Below are 22053 nucleotides of genomic sequence, written 5' to 3'. Positions count from 1 at the left end.
TCTCTTATGTTATATGAGCTCATTACTCAATCTTTCCTTAGCTGCCATGAAACCTCATCCGGAGATGAGAACCAAGCAAGTTTCGGAACACCGATCCGCACCCTATCAATTCGACTATTTGAGCCTCCTCTTGATAAGTTGGTCGCAAAAGCATCTGATTCTCAATGTGTTAACACGCATAAACCACAAGAATAAGGGGGTGATATCTTCCTACTTAATTGTAGTCCACAACAAGAAAACTCATCTCGGGCCACAAATTCCGTATACTTAGATTAGATCGATGCTTTTTCTTGCTCACGCGCACAGCGTCCTGTATTTTGATTGTTGCTTTTAATAAGAATATATAATTCTCAAAATTTAGGCCGAGAATCATCCTGATAAAATTCTTGAAACAGCAAAATGTACAAGACAGTGGGGGGAAATATTTTTAAAACCCTGAAAACGCAAAAGCACTTATGGGCGAATGGAAAAATGGTTCATTTCAGAAATGATGAAAAACAGGCGTTTAATTTAATTACTAAAGATCTGCCGGGTTGCAGGGGCAATTAAAAAAAGTAGTAGTAATACTCAGCTTTGTTCCCGAGGCGGGCGCCTTGGATCTCACGCCCATCGGTGCAGCGCCGGATCTTGGCCAGCATCGTCCTGACACGCACGACGCACCGACCACGTCCTGTCCCCTCTCTCTCCCTCTCTGCACTGCACAGGCCAGATTTTTTTTCCCCTCTCGCGGCCAAATGACCAAACTGCCCCCCGCCCACCCCGCTGCGCTGCGTGTGGTCCCGCCTCTCGCGCCGGCCTCGTCGTCGTCTACGGCTACGTATGAATACGCCCTGCCGACTTACCGCCGCAGACGACCCTGACCGTCGGATCGGCGGTGGAATGGCCCCGATCTCGCGCTGCGGTGGCGGTTGGGAGGCGTGCCACCGCACCGCGGCTCCCTCTGGGCCGGAGGCCCATCCGGGAATTGAATGGAAGGCTGCTGCCACTTTCCCTTTTCACTTTCCTGTTTCGGTAAGCAAGCCGCCCGCGCACGAGACGCCCATGTGACTGGGCCATGCGAATGAGCTGGTTTATCATTCATTGCCTGCTTGAGCCTGACCTAACCATAGTAACCTAACCTCAGCTAGTTAGTCTCCCGACTAGTCGTCGTCCGAACAGCTCAACCATTGGTCGTCGCTGGATTCTCAGCGTTCATCGTACATAGGCATTGGCCTGTACGTTAAGCAGGCTGCTGTTGGATCTATGAGCATGTATGGGCTGCCCACTATCACTTGCACCTTATGTAGTGTGGGCTGGAGGCCCATTTGGAAATGCGAATTCCCTGCTTTTTTACGCAGCACGAACGGTTTGGACTTGATAAATATTTAACCAAACGATGATGAATTGAAGATGTTATTACTGCTAACTTGAGAATTGGGACTGAAGACACAAATATTAGGAGTCGCTTGGGCGACCGGCAGTCAAACCATTACGCAAGGTCCAATAACTATTTTTAATTTTGAAACAATTTTTTTTGTTTCCGAACAAATTTTTTGTATTGCTTGAATAATTAAAAAATTGTTCTGAAATAAAAAAATTTGTTCTGAAACAAATTTAACTGGATTACATGTGTGGACCGATTTGTTATGCTACTTTAGACCTAAAACATAAAATCTGAGCGTGTGATAGCTGAGGTCACCCGCGTGACCCAGCAGAGGGTAGTCGAGTGCAAAACGTTTACAAGCAAAACTTCATTTTTTTTATCACAATTTACAAGCAGAACTTGGTGGACAATATAACTGGGCGAGAAAGGTACTCTGCCGGTGGACCGCTTGCGTGAGTGACGGCACAAATTAGCAGGTGAGAATCTGGTGGTTGGTTGTGGTGGCGCATTGTTCATATTCCCTCCGTCTCAAAATATAAGTATTATCAATTTCCGTGATTCACGTTTGATCATTCGTCTTATTCAAAAATTTGTGAAAATATTATTTATTTTGCTATGACATGTTTTATCATCGTATATATTTTAAGTATATCATAATTGTTTTTATATTTTCATAAATATTTTAAATAAGACGAATGGTCAAACATAATCAGCAAAAATCAATAAATACTTATATTCTAGGATGGAGGGAGTACCACACTGTCAGTCTGTGTCTGTCACCTGGCACAAACGCTGGCGATTATTGCTTAAACGCCTCAACGAACCGACCACTGGCCAACCGCAACATGCAGACTAGCGTATGAATGTGTTTAGATTCCAAAAAATTTTCAGTGTTAGAATAACTTTAAATGTTTGACCACTAATTAAAAATATTAAATATCGATAACTAACAAAAACATGTTCCATAACCCCAGGTGTCATTGCAAGGCGAATCATTTAAATCTAATTGGACCATAATTAGACAATATCGTGCTACGGTAAAAAAATCTCTAATAAAGATTTAATTAGACTTAATAGTTTCGTCTCGTGATTTTCCATCATTCATATAATTAGTTTTCTAATTAGATCATATTTAGTCCTTCTAATCTTCGATTGAAGATTGCTATAGTAAATTTCGTCCAAATTCACCCATATTAAGTCTAAGGCCAGTCTCAATGGGAGTTTCATGAAAAGTTTGATGACATTAAATACCATCACTTTTGCTAAGATGACAAGAAGAGAGAATGATGGAGTTTCACGAAATGTGATGAGAGTTTCATCACTATGAAACCATCTGGCACAGTTATCTAGTTTTCAGTTTAGGTAACTGTACCCATGAAACTCCCACTGAGACTGGCCAAGTCTCAGTGAGAATTTCATGGGCACAAATACCTAGACTGGAAACTAGGTAACCGTGTTAGATGAGTTTCATAGTGATGAAACTCTTCTCACATCTCATGAATTACATCCTTCTCTTTCTTTGCCATGTCAGCAAAATTAATGATATTTAATGTCATGAAATTCTCCATAAAACCCCCACTGACACTGACTGGGTTAATAGTACTGCCGCGGCGCGCCGGTTCCTCCGAACAGTGACCCCCTTCTCTTGTTTGAATCTTTGTACTGCCCAGCTCGTATCCAATCAGTCAGGAGCTGCCCGTCGGTTCTCGAGGAGTAATGGCTGGCGGCGGAAGAATTGCCATGTTGGGGGCGCTGGTCGCCGAGCGGCGGGGAGGCGGAGAATGGAGCTGGGTGTGCGGCAGAGGGTGCGAGAACGAGCACCTTGGTTGCATCGCAACTTATTCTTTCTGAGAGCGGGACAAATCTAGCACGAATCTTCTCATGCTATTTCGGAAGCTGATTGGAAAAATAAAATTGGAACCTGGAAAAAATAAAAAAAATATCGTGTTGAGAGTGGGTTTTGAACCCACGCCCTTTTCGGACCAGAACCTTAATCTGGCGCCTTAGACCAACTCGGGCATCTCGACATGATGCACACGTGTTCGACATCAGCCGTACCTAACAGGGTTCAAAACGCGATCGATCCGCGGCTTATTCGACTTGCGTGCTTCCCGTAGTCTTCCACAACTACTAGCTGGTAGATAGACGCTTGGCACGTACAGTTGTTGCCGAAACAATACAATTCTTCTACCGGTGATAGATGGCAATGGGGAACGAAGTATAAGGCGAGAGATTTGCGAGAGAACGGCAAGTAAGTACAGTTCGGCCGCAGGTGAACATGCATGCATGCTGCAGGGGCCTGTTTCTGTTCCTGTTTTGCTCACACAAATTATGTTGTTGCGCGGGGCAAGTGAGCACGTTCCGTCTCGGGTGCTGCATGCTTCCTCACGTATCTCTCGTGCTTGCACCTTCTCCTAAGCGATACGCCAACTCCGATCCGAGCCGAGATACCTATGTATATATAGCTCAACCCAACATACTGGTAGATCATACAGCAGCTCTGCATTCGATCACCTAGCTTCATCGCACCCCGTCCTCACTCCTCAGCGATCGATCGGACTCGGAAGAATTATTCACGCGGACGTGTGCGCGCCCCGCACCATGAAGGCCGCCGCGGCGACGCTCCTGCTGGCGCTGGTGGTCGCGGCCGCCGCCGTGGCCCCGTCGCCATCCGACGCGGCCAGGTTCGGCGACGGCGGCCCCGCCGCGGCGGTGGCCATGAATAAGAACACTGCTGGCGGCGGCCTGCAGCACCGCCATGGCCCCCGCTGGCGCGACCACCACCACGGCGGCAGCCGGTCCCCCCTGGCGGGGCTGACGGAGTGCGTCACCGTGTGCGGGAGCGGGGTGACGGGGTGCATGCTCGACTGCTACAAGCCGGCGCTGGGGCTGGACCCCGTGCAGCTGCCCGTCTGCCTCCTCAAGTGCACCAACAACGCATTGCTCTGCGGCTCCAGCTGCTCAACCAACCTCTAGCTAGCTACCCGGCCATCCGTTCTACCGATCACACACAAATATATTTATATAATCCCGCCACCACTTAGCTAACTAAACGATCGAATGCCATGACATGCGAAAGTATATATATATATATATATATATATATATATATATATATATATATATATATATATATATATATAGTATATGCCACTGAATAAGATTAATTATGTCCCTCCCACACCTATGGTTGTACTTGATGATGCATTCCATACTACTAGACACTACCAATGGCTTTGCAAAACTCGTGCTTATCATGAATAATACAATGGCTACTTCATTATATATATACTACTACATGATGATGGCAATCGTTCAAAGCTCTTCGGTTGTTTTTTCCCCTTTTTGTGCATAAACGAATTTCCACTACTATAAAAATGATTTACCGCGACCTTTTTAAAACACCTCCGAGGCGGGCAGGAAAAATAACCGCCTCGATTAATAACTTTGATTAACCGAGGCAGTCTTTCACTATTAACCGAGACGGTCAAAAAAATCGCCTCGCAAAACATATTAACCGAGGCGGACCACTTATAAAGAACCGCCTCGGTTAATAGTACTATTTTCGGAGGGGACAACTTGTAAAGAACCATCTCGGTTAATCGACCAAGCCCAGACGTAGTCCATATGAGCCCAATTGCTGAGAAGTAGTACGAACAAGCAGACCCTAACTCTCTCTCCTTCATCTCCCAGTCCCAGCTCTCTCTCTCTCCGCCCCCTCATCCCACGCCCCCATGGCGGTGCCGCTTGCCTTCCGTCCCGTCCCATGGTGTCCCCCCCACGCTGGCTCGGTGGCGCGGGATACGGCCCTCCGCGGTGCCACCTCCTCCCTCCTCCCATCCCCTCCGATGGCGGCGTCGGTGTGCGGAGGCGCGGGCCCGGCGGTATGGCGGTGCGAGCTCGGCCGCGGGGCATGGCGGCGCGTGATCTGGGGCCTGCGAGCTCGGCGGCACGGGATCCGGCGGCCGCGAGCTCGGCGGAACGCCCTCCCGAGGCCAGATCCGGTGGCCTCGGGGCAGGATCCAGTGGCGGCGGGATGCGCTGGCGGCGGTGGCGGCCGATGGGCTCGCCAGGCCCGTGATGGGTTCGGCAGGATTTTTTATTTTTATTTTTTTAATTTACCGAGGTGGGCATGGAAAACCATGATGATGCCTCTGAGGCGGTTGGGCCTGCCCGCCTTGAAAAATAATTTTTGACCTCTTCGGAAAATAATTTTTGTAGTAGTGTTCTGCACGGCATGGCTGCAGTGAAATGGTGATCACATTTTTACCGGAAATTATCTCGTATACCGAATATGAAGTCTTCACGTATGAAAAATGGTATGAACAAAGATGGATAAGAAATTATGAGAGCACTTGAAATTTACAAATTTCCTGATAGTTTGAGTGGCGTTCCGCGTTCTGGCCCACGAAATAGAGGCCCATAAACTTCCGTCCCTACTATTGGGCTTTCTGGATGGCAATTTCCGATGGGATCGAGTCTGAAACCGTCTGCTCGCGAAATCTTCTTCCTCTACAAATCTCGAACTCCCCAAGAGGAGGCGGCGGCGACACTGATCACCAGCATCGATAGAACTAACTAGGAAGATTGGCGCGCTACGCCGCGTCCGTTCCGAAACAGCAGTGTTTTCTATGTTGTCTGAATGTTGAACATGTTGAATGAGCAGCCAAAGCGAAGCAGAGTAAACTGGAAAGATACGATGAGGTAGTACAATTAGCTCCCAGTTGGGTGTTATCGGCTTATCATATCAACAGAATATGTATGCGAAGGCAGCAATATTTCTTCTATATTAAAGTATAGAATAAAGTACTTTGGTTGACAGAAGAAACACATCAAAACTGAAGCAGCAAAGAAATCAGAGAAATTGGGGAACAAACTACCTTATCGTAATGTACAAATAATTACACAGCATGGTTGCTATGCTGAAGAATTTGGGCCCTATCAAAAAAGATGTCTTATCATAGTAGAAATATGCTAAGTCAACAACCATGTATGTGAATGTTTTATATGTTTGCTGATAAATTACTTGTAGGAGTTAATGTATGCGTATCACATTTACATTTATTTTAAACTAAAGGGTCATCTGAAACCGCAATAAACATACACAACAATGTTAAAGAACCTGCAATTTCAACTTCACAAAGACTCAATTGGTGCAAACTATTGTTGGTTCTTTTGTTAGATAAACTGACAAGAGTAACATGAAACAGAAAGCTTAAGCTATTTGTATAAGAAGAAACATATGACACTGTACAAATCAAAAAAATATTTAGTCCCACTTATACTACGTGAACATACAATTTAGAAACTACTGATTATTGTAGGTAGGGGCAGAAAAGGTAAAAGAGAAGAGATATTAATTGATGTGTTCAGGACCATGGATTCCTGCACTTTGAACATTGATGAAATTAAGCCTAAGAGAAACACCCAACCATTGCTGGATCAGTCCGCTGCTATGGAGCAATGCATATCCTGATTTCTGACGAATACAACTGCACTGCTGAGGATTCAGAGTTGGACTCTGCCACTCCATGTATACCCACCCATGTTACTAATCAAGTTTTGTGGACAATTTCGTGCAGAAAATATAGCCAAATAGATGATTAGAAGACAAAAATACATTATATCATGTGGAACTAACGCAGCATCAATCTAGCATGAAGAGCGGTAGATCTCTGAATGTATTCACGAATGCTACTTTTCTTCAGCGATAAGAGGTTACTTATTCTAACCATCTAAAACACTGAATTTGGAGAGGGGCTATGCAAACATAAAAAAGATTACTACCCTCCAAAATCAAATCAGATCAAGCAGAGAGAGAGAGGGCCGCTCAGGGGCTCACCCACCATCGCTGTTCTTCGGAGCTGTCCCTTTCATCTTGCTGGCAGTAGAGCTACCAAGGTTGGGATTTGTGTGACCTCATGGATGTCGGTCCAATCGAGAACTACAGGCAGATGAAGGGTGATGGGGCGGTGAGGAAGCAATTGGGCGGATGATCGAGGGGCTGCGACCGGAACTGTTGCCGGCCTTTTGACCTCGTCAGGAATGGTGCAGCGAGAGAGGGCGTGGCGAGGAATGGTACCAGTAGCGAGAGCGGAGGCACGAGAGGGCAGCAGCGACCCATCAGAGTCGGCGACGACGGCAAGGAATCCGGAAGGGGAACAACACGGAGGAACAGGCACCTGCCGATTTTGTCAGGAGGAACAACACGGAGGAACAGGGGCGGCGGAGGAGGAGGTCGAGAGGTGGGGAGCTCGGGAGGGGGTGCCCAGGATCCTCCATGGCGGAGGCCCGCGGTGACCAGGATGGAATGGGAGGGGGAAGGGGATGGGGACCTCGGCGAACGACGGCGCCGGAGGGCGGAGCGGGCCACATCCCCCACCGGGATGCCGCCGGTCTGATCCCCCGGGCGGCCGGGCGGAGCGGACAGCGGCGGTGCGAAATCTCGGGTGGGACCCAGGCGTAGGTGAGGCGCTGCGGGGGAGGCGGTGCGGCACACGGCCCCACTTGCAGCGAGTGCGTCGCGGGGAAACGACCAAACCGGCGGTCCATGGCTCGCGTCGGCCTTCTTCTCCCGCCGCGTGTCGCTCGGAGAGGCTCCGGGCGCCCTCAGGGCTCCCTCCCCAGGGCGTATATGATATAGAGTACTTTAGGTTGGCGCGCTACCAAAAACATTGACCTAAAATATTAATGGAAAGATATTATTAGCTACTATATTCGAAACAACATCGTATCAATGTATTGAGTTAAATCTAAAAATTATAGTAAAACGACATAGTAGTTTAGAGTCTGAGAGCGCGTCAATCTCAAGCATTTTAGTATAGAGGTACAAACAATTTTACCTTAGAAATTCGTTTTTTTGTGTCAGTAGGTATAGTTTGATTACTTTAGTAGGAAAAAAAGATTAGAAATGAATGAACAGTTCAAATATATTTTGTGAGTTTACGGAGGGAAACCCAAAGCCAAAAAATAGTAGAACTACCATGTGTGAATGTAGTATACAAAGTTTAGTTATTATTTTTATATATAAGAAGTAGTTAAATATATTTTGTATTGTCAAATAATGGAAGGAAAATAATTTTTTAAGATAAAAAGGCTCACTTAATAGAACCGTGGGCCCCACGTGGGTCCCACGTGAATAGTATGCGGGACCCGCATAAACAGTGCGTGGGTCCCACGTGGGGCCAGGATTCAGGGAAATGATAAAAAGGCTCACTTAATAGAACCGTGGGCCCCACGTGGGTCTCGCCTGAATAGCACGTGGTCCCACGTGGGTCCCGCCGGAATAGCGTGTGGGTCCCACGTGGGTCCCGCCTGAACAATACGTGTGTTCCATGTGGATCCCACCTAAATAGTATGTGGGACCCGCATAAACAGTGCGTGGGTCCCACGTGGGGCCACGATTCACGGAAACACTCCGATTCTTGGAGCTTTAGTATATTACTAGTCAGGTTGGCGCGCTACGCGCGCCTGTACCAAAAACGTGGATCTAAAATATTAATAGAAAGATATTATCCGTTATTATGTTCGAAGGAACATCTGTAAGGATCACCGGGGTGTCCGACCCTAGAGGGGGAGGGGGTGAATAGGGTCGCTAATCGCTTTTTAACCTAGGGCTCAAACTGCTTGCATAAGATAAACCTAACACGTCCTACGCATGCTAGTTATGACTAAGGTTTATCTATGCTACTCTCTACTTACCCCTAAAAAGACTTGCAACCTAGCTAGTCCTAATCAAACTAACTAGGAAAGTAAAGGTATGCAAGGTAGAGTAAGTGCGGAAACGTAATGCGGTAAGTAAAGAGGTAAGTGCAAGAGGGATGCAAACTCCCGAGTAGACACGGTCATGTAACGTGGTTCGGCATAAACGCCTACGTCCACGGGACACCGAGGCTCTTCCGATCACCGTCTTGCACTACGCCACCAATGGCGATGCCGGCAAGCAAAGGCAAGTGCCCACAAGACACCGAGTCTCGTGCACCGCCACCGTCTCTCTCGGTCACCCGGCCGAAATCCACTACGGAGCTTCTCCACCAAGGAGGGGGCCTCCTCTTCCCCCGCACAAAGTGTCGTTGCCACTCCACACCAAGACGGAGGGTCACACGACGGATCACAAGTTGCTTGCCGCAGCAAGACTTCTCTCAAGGGAGCTCTCGCAAGAACTAATCCCTATAACAAGCACTAAGCACTCTCACAAGTGTGCTTAAGCCTATATGATGTACAATGAAGCTCTATGGTGGTTGGAGATGATCTTTAGCTCTTGTATACTTCCTTGAACTCCAGCACTCTCAAATGGTGCGGCCTTGGGGGTATATATAGGCAGCACAAGCAAATATAGCCGTTGGAGAAAAGCTGCCAGAAATGTGCTTAACACCGGTTAATCCGATGCTCCCCAAATTTCCATCGTCGGTTTAACCGGTGATACTAAACTGCCCACTGAAAACTAGCCGTTACGTGTACGGGCAATCAACCGACGCAATCGACCGGTGTATGTAATATTAGCGTCGATTTAACCGGTGAGTGCAACTGTCTCCTTGAAAAACAAACTCTCTGGACAACTGCACCGACGCCATTAACCGGTGCATCATCGGTTCATCCGATGTATGCATTTTTCTTGGTCTGCTTCTGCCATTGCACCGACGTATTCAAACTTCCTATCGTCGGTTCATCCGGTGCCAAACCCTAGCCCGCAGGCCATCTCTGTCATTGCACCGATGAGTACATTTTGCCTTACGTCGGTTTAACCGGTGATACTAAAACTCCCAGACGTGCTCAAGTCAATGCACCGACGTGTGTAATTTGCTTGGCGTCGGTTCAACCGGTGACTTGATTTCTTTTAGGTTTCAGGGCGCTGCCCTGAGACCCGCGAGGGGTGGCTCCCCCTCGACCCCCGTCCGCTAACCGGGTAGCGGAACCCCCGTAGGGGCGGCCCTTCGGGCCTAGCTTCGCCTCTCTTCTCTTTGTCATCACTTGAACCTAAAAGCCTGAGTATATCATCTAAGCAAACACATTAGTTCAAGTGTTGCGTGTGTCATCAATCGCCAAAACATTATATTGAAATATGGCATGAGAGGCCATTTTCGCTACAACATCGTATCGATGTATTGAGTTAGATCTAAAAATTACAGTAAAGCGGGCATAGTAGTTTTGTGACTGAGAGCGCGCCAATCTCAAGCATTGTAGTATAGAGGTACAGTTAATTTTTCCTTAGGAATTTTTTTTTGTGTCAGTAGGTATAGTTTAATTACTTTAGTAGGAAAAAAAGTAAGATTAGAAATGAATGAACAGTTTAATTATATTTTGTGGGTTTACGGAGGGAAATCAAAACCCAAGAAGTAGTACAACTACCACATGTAAATGTAGTATACAAAGTTTAGTTATTATTTTTGTATGTAGTAAGTAGTTAAATATATTTTGTATTGTCAAATAATGGGAGGAAAATATTTTTTTAAGATAAAGAGACTGACTTAATAGAATCGTGGGTCCCACGTGGGTCCCGCCTGAATAGTACATGGGTCCCACGTGGGTCCCGCCTGAATAGTACATGGGTCCCACGTGGGTCCCGCGCTGAATAGTACGTGGGCCCCACGTGAATAGTATGTGGGGCCTGCATGAACAGTGCATGGGCCCCACGTGGGGCCACGACTCATGAGCTTGCTCCGATTCTTGGCCCTTTAGTATATGTACTTAATTAACTAGTCAGGTTGGCGCGCTATGCGCGACTATACCAAAAACGTGGACCTAAAATATTAATAGAAAGATATTATACGTTACTATATTCGAAGCAACATCGTATCGATGTATTGAGTTAGATCTAAAAATTACAGTAAAGCGGCATAGTAGTCTTGTGTCTGAGAGCGCGCCAATCTCAAGCATTGTAGTATAGAGATACAAGTAATTTTTCCTTAGAATTTTTTTTGTCAGTAGGTATAATTTAATTACTTTAGTAGGAAAAAAAGTAAGATTAGAAATGAATGAACAGTTTAATTATATTTTGTGGGTTTACGGAGGGAAATCAAAACCCAAGAAGTAGTACAACTAGCACATGTAAATGTAGTATACAAAGTTTAGTTATTATTTTTGTATGTAGGAAGTAGTTAAATATATTTTGTATTGTCAAATAATGGAAGGAAAATATTTTTTTAAGATAAAAAGACTAACTTAATAGAATCGTGGGCCCCACGTGGGCCCCGCCTGAATAGTACATTGGTCTCATGTGAGTCCCGCCTGAATAGTACGTGGGGCCACGACTCAGGAGGTTGCACCAATTCTTGGCCCTCTGGTATATGTACTTGATATTAATTAATTAATTAATTCTCGAACTTCCTCTAACGTCGATGGAGCATCAGACAACCACGCTGGCCTCCGCCGCCGGCACCAGCAAGAAGCACACCAGGAGCAGGGGGAGGTCCAAGAAGGCAGCGGACCCATACGCGTCCTCCTACGGCATCGTCCCCTTCAAGATGTTCCTCCGCGGGCGGCCGTGGACGTCCACCCGCGACCTCGGAGAGGCCATGGTGGGTAAGCACGTCCTGCTCTTCGGCAAGGTGCTCTCGGTCCGGCCGCTGGGCAGCACCAGGGCCGTCGTGGTGCTTTTCAACTCCTTGACCTCCTGCACGGTGCGGTGCGTGGTCGTCGCCGGCGCCCACGAGGGGGTGACCACGCGGACCGTGCGATTCGCTGCCACCCTGACCCGGGAGATCGCCATCGACGTCGAGGGCGTCGTCTCCCTCCCCGAGGGTGGGAAGATTCTTGCCACCACGCAGCAGGTGGAGATTCAGGTGACCAAGCTCCATGCCATTGAGCATGGTTCTTCAACCAAGCCGCAGGATGAGTTCCAGAGATCTCGTGCCAGCACCACCTCAAGGGCTGTCAAACTGGAGGAGAGTGCGGTGGAATCAGAGGGGTGATGTTTTTCGCTCATGTTCTAAAGCAATTCGTTTAGAAAAAAAATGGCTCCCTGGAAACAAGCTCCTAATTTAGAGTGGAGAGCAAAAGTATGACATACGGCACCGTAGATAATTTTTCAGACAGTTTTAAATACTAGTGGAGACGTACGTGACACAGACACATATTTAATTTTTCTTCTATCAAGCAATGATGTTATTTATTTTCATTCCAAAAAAAATACACATCTTTCTTTTTCTTCCATAAACAATGATGTCAATTATTATCCTTCTAAAATAAATAATGACGCGAATTATGGGTGAATGAATGTGGAAAGAAAAGTAAAAGTATACGCTAAAGAAAAGTAATACACGGGTATAAGAGGTGGGTATAGAAAACTGCTGGTGTAAAAAATATTAACGTTTTGGTTTTGGTGGGAAACATTGACGAAATCAAACTCCCCTCTCTTTCGTCAAATCTTTTGGACTGATATGTGGAGCCTCTGTGAGGAGTGCGGTGGGCCTAATCTTGGTGAGAAAAAGTTTCAATTGTTTCAACTTTTGATAGATGATAGATTGACTACTAGTTTGTGTTTTAGCTTTTCAGCCTATGAATAATTCTTTTTTTAGGGAAAGCCTCCGAATGATTTTTTTCGTCTTTTTTTTTAAATGGAAAAAACATTCCATTAAACGTGAGCTCCAGGTTTGTCACCGGAGACCAACGGAGATACAAATTCTGGTACATGGTCCATGAATATTTTTGAGGCATCCACGACCAAGCTAGCAGCATAGGCAGCCAAACTATCTGCAACTCGGTTACATGCTCTATTACAAACGGAGATTACAGATTTAGTAAAATCAAAGTACAACAAATCTCACGTTTGCCTAAACAAAGCCCCATACGGACTCCTGTCCCAAGCAGATGATCTAAGTGCTTCACCAAGAATTGTTGCATCTGTCTCCAAAACAATATGAGTCATTCCCAATTGGACAGCATGCTCCACACTCCGCATCGCTCCTACTGCTTCTGCATGCAGTGGACTTGAAAGCCTTTGCAACTTTCCAAACCCCACTTCCAAAACATCCCCTCTACTATTTCTTATTACACAACCCCAGCCGCCAGTACCAGTGTTGTGGCTGTAAGAAGCATCACAGTTGATCTTGAAAAATTCAGACGCAGGTGGTTTCCACTTTACATTGCATTTTTGGGAGATTTGTGTGGGCAATTGCTGGAGCTTCTCCCACTCCAACAAATGGAATGTCGTGTTACTACAAACTTCTGATACACTGGCCATTTTTTGCCCTTCATTAGCTTTGTTTCTTGCCAACCACCATTGCCATAAAAAAATCAGAATCCTATGCTACAATTTCTGCTCCAGGTTGACTATTGTGCTCATTATTTCAGTTCCCTTCCTGCACTGCTCTAGCATCACTCTTATGTTCTCAAGGTTCATTTGGCGCCAACATTGCTTAACTCTCTTGCACTTGAAAAAAAGGTGGCCACAGACCTCATCTAGGCAATTACACATTGGGCACACAGTATCAATTTTGACCCCTTTCCTTGCAATATTTCGGCGCACTGGCAAGCTATTGTGAGCCATTCTCCAGGCAAACATTTTAACCTTGTTTTGGAGTTTTAGCTGCCATATTTTCTGCCACCAAAAGCTCCCTCCCTTTTCAATATTCGAACCAGAGGTTGAAGCATCTCTATTCAGCTTGCTGTCCCTGATTTGCACTGCACGTTTATAAGCAGATTTGACAGAGAAGAGGCCTTTGGGTCAAAATGCCAAGCTGGCTAATCCTCCATCTGCATGTCAATGGGATTTGCAAGGATAGCTTGAGCATCTTCTGGACAAAAGGTCTCAAGGATTAACTGTTCATCCTAGCTTTCTGTCTGTGGATCAATCAACTCTGAAACTCTTGTCAACAGAGACTGACCCCTTGGTGTAGCAGGTTTTCTCGTGTGTCCTCGTGGCAGCCATGGATCAGACCAAATATTAACAGAACTTCCATTGCCAATTCTCCAAATGATCCCCTCCTTTAGCAACTCAACTCCTATCAGAATACTTCTCCATGAATAAGAAATACCATCACGAGCTGTGCATCGCAGCATACTTATGTTTGGGAAGTATTTGGCCTTTAGCACTTGTGCACATAGTGTTTCAGGGCAAGTTAGCAACCTCCAAGCTTGTCGAGACAGCATAGCTTGATTAAATAAATATAAATCCCTGAAACCTAATCCACCAGACTTCTTAGATCTTGTGAGTTTCTCCCAACTCAGCCAATGTATCTTATTCACCTTGTCTTGTTGGCTCCACCAATACCTTGCAATCATAGTACTCAACTCATCACAAAACTCTTTTGTTAGATCAAAGCAAGACATAGCATATGTTGGGATAGATTGTGCCACTGGCTTTATAAGGATTTCTTTTCCAGCTTTTGAAAGGAGCTTCTCTTGCCACCCTTGGATCCTAACCCATACTTTCTTCTTTATGTACTCAAAGGTTCTCTTTCGAGATTTACCAACAGTTACCGGCAAACCCAAATATTTCTCACTTCTGGCTTCTTGATCTATTGATAGAATACTCCTAACTTGCAACTTGACTTGATGATCAGAATTCGGGCTAAATAAGATAGAGGACTTACTTCTATTTATCACCTGCCCGGAGGCTCTTTCATAAACATTTAAGATACGCCTTAATTCATTGGCATCACTTTGGCTTGCCCACATCAGGATCAGAGAGTCATCCGCAAAGAAAAGATGATTAACCCTTGGCGCACTACGACATATTTTGATTCCTTTTATCTTCTCTTCCATCTCTGCTTTTTGTAACATTGCAGACAAGCCTTCTGCACACATAAGGAACAAATAAGGCGAAAGTGGGTCACCTTGTCTTAGCCCACGCTGAGGGTGGATCCTTTCTGTGTATTCACCGTTCACTTTAATTTGATAAGAAACCGTGGTGACACATTTCATAATAAGCTTTGTCCACTGCACATTGAATCCTAGTTTGAGCGGCATGTTTTCCAAAAAACACCATTCCATTTTGTCATAGGCTTTGCTCATATCAAGTTTAATAGCTGCTACTCCTTCCTTTCCCTTCCTCCTATTATTCATGAAATGAGTAAATTCATAAGCCAACAAGACATTATCCGTAATTAAATGCCCAGGAACAAAAGCACTTTGTGAGGGGGAGATAATATGTGGCAGCACACTTTTAAGTCGGTTAGCAAGAACTTTTGATATTATTTTGTATAGCACATTACAAAGGCTGATTGGGCGCAAATCATTGATTTTCTCTTGCACCCTTACCTTGGGAATCAGAACAATCACCGTATCATTCCAACCTTGTGGCATCTCCCCACCGTTTAGAAAATCCAGCACCTCTGCTTTAACTCGATCACCTACAAGAGTCCAGAATTTTTTTATAAAAACAGATGGCATACCATCAGCTCCTGGTGCTTTCAAATCTCCAATACTCCCCAGTGCTGCCCACACTTCATCATCAGAGAAAGGGGCAAGAAGAGCATCATTCATCTCTTGTGTAACACGAGGGGTCACATAGCTCATCACCTCCTCATACTGCTCACCTGCATGGGATAAAAACAAATTCTGGTAATGATTAGCAATAAAGCTTTTCATTCTATCCCCCTCCATCACATCCCCACCATCGTCCTTCAATGTCTTCAGCATGTTTTTGTGTCTCCTTTTCGAGGCGTATGCATGAAAGAACGTCGTGTTCCGATCCCCTTGAAGCAACCAAGTTGCGTGAGCTCTTTGCTTCCAGTATATGTTAAGTTGATCCTGCAAGCGTTCGAGCTTATAACGCAACAAATGTTCTCGGTTCACTAATTCTTGGGAAATACTTCGCCTCCTGCACCCCTCTAACTCCCTTTTTACCTTACTAATACGCTTCTTCAGCTCCCCCAACACATTTCTATCCCACTCCCATAACTCTTGCAAAACCTTTTTTTGGATCTCCATAACACATGAAACCCCCATGTCTATCGCATTTGACCATGCTTGTACTACTCGGCCAGTACACTCCTCCTCTTCTAACCACTGTGCCTCAAATTTCTTCAAGTTTTGCATTGGGCTGCCATCAAATTTACCTTCACTCTTCCCGACTTCGACAATAATTGGTCTGTGATCAGAATGCCGGGGATCCCCATTAATCACCTTCACAAGTGGGAATTTAGCCCTCCATAAGCTGTTTGCCACTGCTCGGTCTAGTCTCTCCTTGGTGTAGCTGGCAGCCATATGGTGATGGTTCCTCCAAGTAAACGGGTCGCCCGTAAAGCCCAAGTCATGGATATCACAATCCTCTAATGCTTTCCTGAAACCCTCCATACATGCTTCAGCCCTTGGAACACCACCCTCTTTCTCACAATTAAATAGAATTTCATTAAAATCTCCACTACATAACCACGGCAGATTACTTTTAGCTTTTAACAGCCTAAGCAATGCCCATGTGTTCTCCTTCTCTTCAGTCTTTGATTCTCCATATATTCCAGTGAACCTCCAGCTCCCTCCGTCTACTTCCTTAATTACTGCATCTATATGGTATTTTGACATACTTTTCACATTTACATCCACACTATTTCTCCAGAACAAAGCCAAACCACCACTAGTACCCGTACTGCTTTTTGCTACCATATTAGGCATCTCCAATCTCCATCTAAACCATTCCATCCACTTACTGTCATGTTTGTTTCTGATAGAAATAGGATATCGGGGTCCTCCCGCTTCTGGACATCCAGAAGCCCTCGAACTGCCGGGCCGTTCCCCAATCCCCGGCAGTTCCAGCTTATGATCCTCATTTTTCTCAGCATTCCCCTCCCCCGAACTCCTCCTAGCCCTCTTCAGTTCTTCTTGCTCCTCCCATTCCATCACCTGTGAACTCCTTTTACTGCTTGTATGGAGCTGACCAGATTCCATCCGCACCTTTGTCGTTATAGGAATTTTTTATAAGTTCTCCCTCCTTTTTTACCAAGCTCTTGCATTTTCTCCTCTTTTCCTCCTTCCAATAGCTGGGACTGTTTAATATTACATTGTTCAGTGTTGGGCACATTACCATGTGCGCTGGTCCCCTTAATGGAATTATCCTTCCCATGCTTAGGAGGGTCCACTTCCGTGTCCTTCTCCACAGATGGCTGCTCCTCCCGCTGTTTTATATTACTCTGGGTCTCCTTATCATCCCCCTCTACGTGATTAGTGCCATGAACAACATCAGCTTCATCTACCCTCTCATCTCTCTTCTGTACTACTACGCTCAGTGATCCCGGCTCCTCTTTTTCAGGCTTCTTAGCTTCCTCCTTGTCCACCATCAATGTTAGCTGAGGGTTTGGATTTAGTGGGCCTGAGTCATTATTCCCCAAATCAGGATCTGTGAGTAAGGATCCTTTTGAAGAAAGAGCTCTCTGATCACCACTCCCCCTCCCTGTACCCCTCAGCCCATCTTCAAAATTTCTCAATTGACGGCTTCCCCCCGAACTCCCTCCTTCTGACCACTTTCTTGAAACACTTTGTGACCTACGAGTTGTTGGTGCTACTCGTAGCCAGCTCCCAAACTGCTTTTCCTTGACTCTCCAATCTCCCTCATCACATTCCTTATCAACATGTCCAAGCAGCCCGCAAGTATAGCAGAAATTCGGGAGGAACTCATATTGGAACCGACACAAGATCTTATCCCCTTTCTTCTCACCCTCCATGGTGACACCTCTCCTCAAAGGCTTACGGATGTCCAGACGCACCTTAATGCGTAGGTAGCGACCTACTGCAGACCCATCTTGGTCCGTTTCCACCTCAATGGTCTCCCCGACCTTATCTTCAATTGCCTTCCCCGTTTCCACATTCATCAAACCGAAAGGTAAATCAAGGACACGGATCTAGACTGAAATGTAATTAAATTCCAAGTCCTCTAATTTCATCGTACTATCAAAATCCACCACCACTAACAAATCTCCCCCAAAATCCCAAGGCCCTTCCGTAATAGCTCTTCTCTTCCCGCCGGGTTGCAAGAAGGAGAAAAGGAACAAATTGTCACCAAGTTCCTTGCATTTGATCCCCTTCTCCGGGCACCAAACCTTTCCAACAGCACGCACAATCCCATCAGCATACCCTGACTTCTGCGAGAACAATTTCCCTACAGCTTGTGTCACCATCCCCATCTCCTTCGCTCCTGATCTCCATGCTCCTTGCACTTCGCTCTCCTCCTCCGTCAATCAGATACCCTTCATCAGCCCATGGAGCCCTGCTTCACCTTCCGCCCCCTGATTTTTTTTCGTCTTGTAATGATCAAATCCTGAATCCAGTCTGAAGTTGTGGCTAAGCAAGGCCCATACATAGCGGCTGTAAGTTGGCACGGCCTACCAAAAAAAAAAGGCCCACGTACTTCCATCTCACGTCACGCCGACGCAGCGCAGTTGCGAAGGGAGGGTTGGAGACTAGGGGTAGCGACGAGAGCGATGGGGAAGAAAGGGAAGGAGGCGGCGCGGGAGCGGCGCGAGCAGCGCCGCCGCGAGGTCACCCTCCTCCGCGACCTCCCCTACGAGCCCCACCAGAGGTGGTGGGATCGCCTGGAGCCGCGGGCCGTGGCGGTGGTCACGGGCGCCAACCGCGGGATAGGGTTCGAGGCCGCCCGCCAGCTCGCGCTCCACGGCCTCCACGTCGTGCTCACCTCCCGCGACGCCGCCAGGGGCCAGGACGCGGCCGAGAGGATTCGGGGGGAGGCTCCCGACGGCGCGGGCGTGAGCGTGGAGTGGCGGCAGCTCGACGTGGCGGACGCCGCGTCTGTGGAGGCCTTCGCAACCTGGGCGCTGGAAACCCACGGCGGCATCCATGTCCTTGTAAGCGCATTCTCATCGCTTTAGAAACCAATTCAATTAACCAGCAATACTGGTCCTAGCACTTGTTCCTGGATGCTGCAGTCTAATTGATTGATTGATAGAATGGGAGAAAAGGACTGTGGCAGTGGAGCCACGGTCAAGTCAGAAACAAACAGTAAATACGATATTTGCTGAATTGCGTTTTCAATTCCTTAAACGTGAAATGAGATGGAACAAAAATAAGATTCTTTGTATTGTTATGCGCATAGCTAAGCTGGTAGGAAGCCAATTCCTTAAACTTTGATATGTCTTGACAGTGTTATTTACTGACAGATGCTTGCATACATTATACATCTACGTAACAATGCATACATTATTCCTTAACCCGGCTACAGGTTAACAATGCAGGTGTAAACTTCAACAAAGGACCAGACAATTCTGTCGAGTTTGCTGAGCAAGTCATCGAGACAAATTATTATGGCACGAAACGCATGATTGATGCCATGATACCATTAATGATACCCTCTCCTTATGGGGCTCGGATTGTTAATGTCAGCTCAAGGCTTGGAAGAGTCAATGGCAGACGAAATGTAAGTACGCTTGACAGATTCCTTTGTTTCCAGTGTGATCTAGTGTGACTTTTAACATGAGGCACCGTTGCATAGATCATTACTTTACAAGTTATTGATCTTATTTTTATTTTATATGGTATCAGAGAATTGGTGAAACCAGCCTAAGAGATCAGCTATTGAATGATGACTGTTTATCAGAACAGTTAATTGATGAGATGATCAAGAAATTTCTGGAGCAAGTAAGGCAAGGTACTTTGTCCTCCAATCAGTGGCCTCAGATGTACACGGACTATTCAGTCTCGAAGCTTGCTGTTAATGCTTATACACGACTCATGTCAAGGAGGTTGTCGGATCGACCTGAAGGCCAAAAGGTCTACATTAACTGTTTCTGCCCAGGCTGGGTAAAAACTGCCATGACTGATTGGGAAGGGAATATTTCTGCTGAAGAAGGTGCTGATACAGGAGTATGGCTGGCCTTGTTACCCTTTGAACTAGGTACAAATGGGAAGTTCTTTGCTGAGAGACGCGAGATAAGCTTCTAAGGTGACTGACTTATTCATATTCTTGCTTCCAGCTGCAAGTAGAAAAAATTAGGACAAAAGATCTCTTCAGCCCATATGTGCAAACTGCTTTGATCGCTGTTCACTAACTAAAATGTACCATTGCTATTAAGATTTATGATCCATAATAGCTACAGACAGAAGTTACCATTGTGGAGAGTGCTCTCTGATCTGTTTACTTAGTGCTGTAATTAGTTCAAAATGGTTTCTTTTACCGTTTCTAATTTGGTACCATTCCTGTGGAATCTATATAGGCGACTCCTGAAGACTGACACGTTTAAGAGCAATCATATGGCAAGCAGATAGTCAAGATCATTGATGGGTACCACTATGTCACATTGATGGAAAGCCATGGCCTCAAATTTGATAATTAAAGTGATCTAGTAAATGTTTCTTTGTCATTAATGAAGTGTGATAAAAGCGGAATGTTCATTAGGACCACCAGAATGGCAATGAGGAAGTATGACCAGCTGGCTGCTTCCTACTCGTGCTACAAGCCTACAAGAATGACCTGTATTGAAGTGCTACAAGCCTACAAGAATGACCTGTATTGAAGTGCTACAAGCCTACAAGAATGACCTGTATTGAAGTGCACGTCACCTCAAGGATTGCATTTGGTTTTGGCTACTTCACTAGCGAGTTTCCCTTCTTCTGTAGTACATGTTTGGTTGGTTTTACCATTGCACTATCGCTCCGGCCAAGATGAATCTACAAATCCTGAATTACTGTACCATCTTTCAGACTGAATATGTGGACCTTCTAGGTGGGAGGCAGATTGGCTGTATGCTCGCTGAAGATGCCTGCCGTTCTCAAATCAGCGGCGATCAATCAAGCTTATCCCTTGCAGATAAAGAAGCACAGAGCCATGCACATATCCATCGTGCTTCCAATCATCTGAGCCTGCAAAATCCAGAACAAGGCCATGCCGGGCAGGAAAACAAGACAACTTGCTGCTGCATAGCTGGTCTTCAGAGGGTCATCCTCATCGTCCTGTGGGCGCCATCGGTTTGTGGGGGTAGAAACTAGTAGTAGGCAGAGGCGTCAACGATACCAATTTAATTCGGCATCAGCCAGCCACTGCCTGCACATGTGGTGCTCGGGTTTCTGGGACACCTCTGCCTCTACCTGCCTGCCTGGACCTTGCGATTTGCATCCTCCAATGGAGGTGTAGGGCGTGTAGCTGACCTCCAACTTATTCACTCATGCAAGCACATAAATAAAATTTAGTCTGGATCATTGGATGTTCACTCATGTAAGCATATATAAATGATTTTTAGTCTGGATCACATTGCCTGGACTCAGGCTGTTTGGATCCAGAAACTAATTTCTAGTCTGGATCACATTGGACGTTTGAATGCTAATTAGTTAGAGGAACTAAACATAAGTTAAATATAAAACTAATTGTGCAAATAGACACTAAATCATGAGATGAATCTATTATGCCTAATTAACCCATCATTCATGTTCACTGTAGTACAACATTGCCAAATCATAGACTAATTAGGTTTAATGGATTCGTTTCGTGAATTATTTGCAATTTGTACAATTGGTTTTATAATTAGATTATATTTAATATTTATAATTGGTGTCCAAACATTCGTGAATATATTTCTATATATTCTGCACGGATCACGAAAGGTGGGTCATGAAAGGTGATATTTCACATACCATTTTGCGGTTTGGGTGCAGGTGGTTGCGATATCAGCTAGCAGGCAAACAATCAATGGGTTCTCTTGCTTCTTGATCTGGAAAAGGATGGAGGTTTCGTCTCCATCATCTCCATACCAGGGATTTCATCTCATTAGCATTACATGGTGGCCCCACCCTTGCCGTAATCGTACCTG

At 45.8% G+C, this 22053-nt stretch overlaps 2 protein-coding genes and 1 long non-coding RNA gene across 3 annotated transcripts; 2 read left to right on the top strand and 1 right to left on the bottom strand.

Annotated features, from left to right (window-relative positions):
• Positions 1–3871: 3871 nt before the first annotated feature.
• LOC120710820 (anther-specific protein RTS-like) lies at positions 3872–4643 on the top strand. Its single transcript, XM_039996392.1, has one exon. It carries the CDS (start codon positions 3965–3967, stop codon positions 4337–4339), a length of 375 nt encoding a protein of 124 aa, XP_039852326.1. The 5' UTR covers positions 3872–3964; the 3' UTR covers positions 4340–4643.
• Positions 4644–6123: 1480 nt separating this feature from the next.
• On the bottom strand, positions 6124–7895 carry LOC120709158. The gene is made up of 2 exons (XR_005689581.1): positions 7446–7895; positions 6124–7307 (listed from the first exon to the last, which is right to left on the bottom strand). It is a non-coding gene; the product is annotated as an uncharacterized LOC120709158 (long non-coding RNA).
• Positions 7896–18658: 10763 nt separating this feature from the next.
• Positions 18659–21495, top strand: LOC120709157 ((+)-neomenthol dehydrogenase-like). Its single transcript, XM_039994702.1, has 4 exons — positions 18659–19098; positions 19473–19667; positions 19793–20192; positions 20464–21495. The coding sequence occupies exons 1-3, from the start codon at positions 18718–18720 to the stop codon at positions 20189–20191; spliced, it is 975 nt and encodes a 324-aa protein (XP_039850636.1). The 5' UTR covers positions 18659–18717; the 3' UTR covers position 20192; positions 20464–21495.
• Positions 21496–22053: the final 558 nt, after the last annotated feature.

Source organism: Panicum virgatum, chromosome 5K (genome assembly GCF_016808335.1).
Source record: "Panicum virgatum strain AP13 chromosome 5K, P.virgatum_v5, whole genome shotgun sequence".
Taxonomy (NCBI): domain Eukaryota; kingdom Viridiplantae; phylum Streptophyta; class Magnoliopsida; order Poales; family Poaceae; genus Panicum; species Panicum virgatum.
Note: the sequence above shows the minus strand (reverse complement) of the source record. Positions and strands in the feature narration are given on the sequence as shown.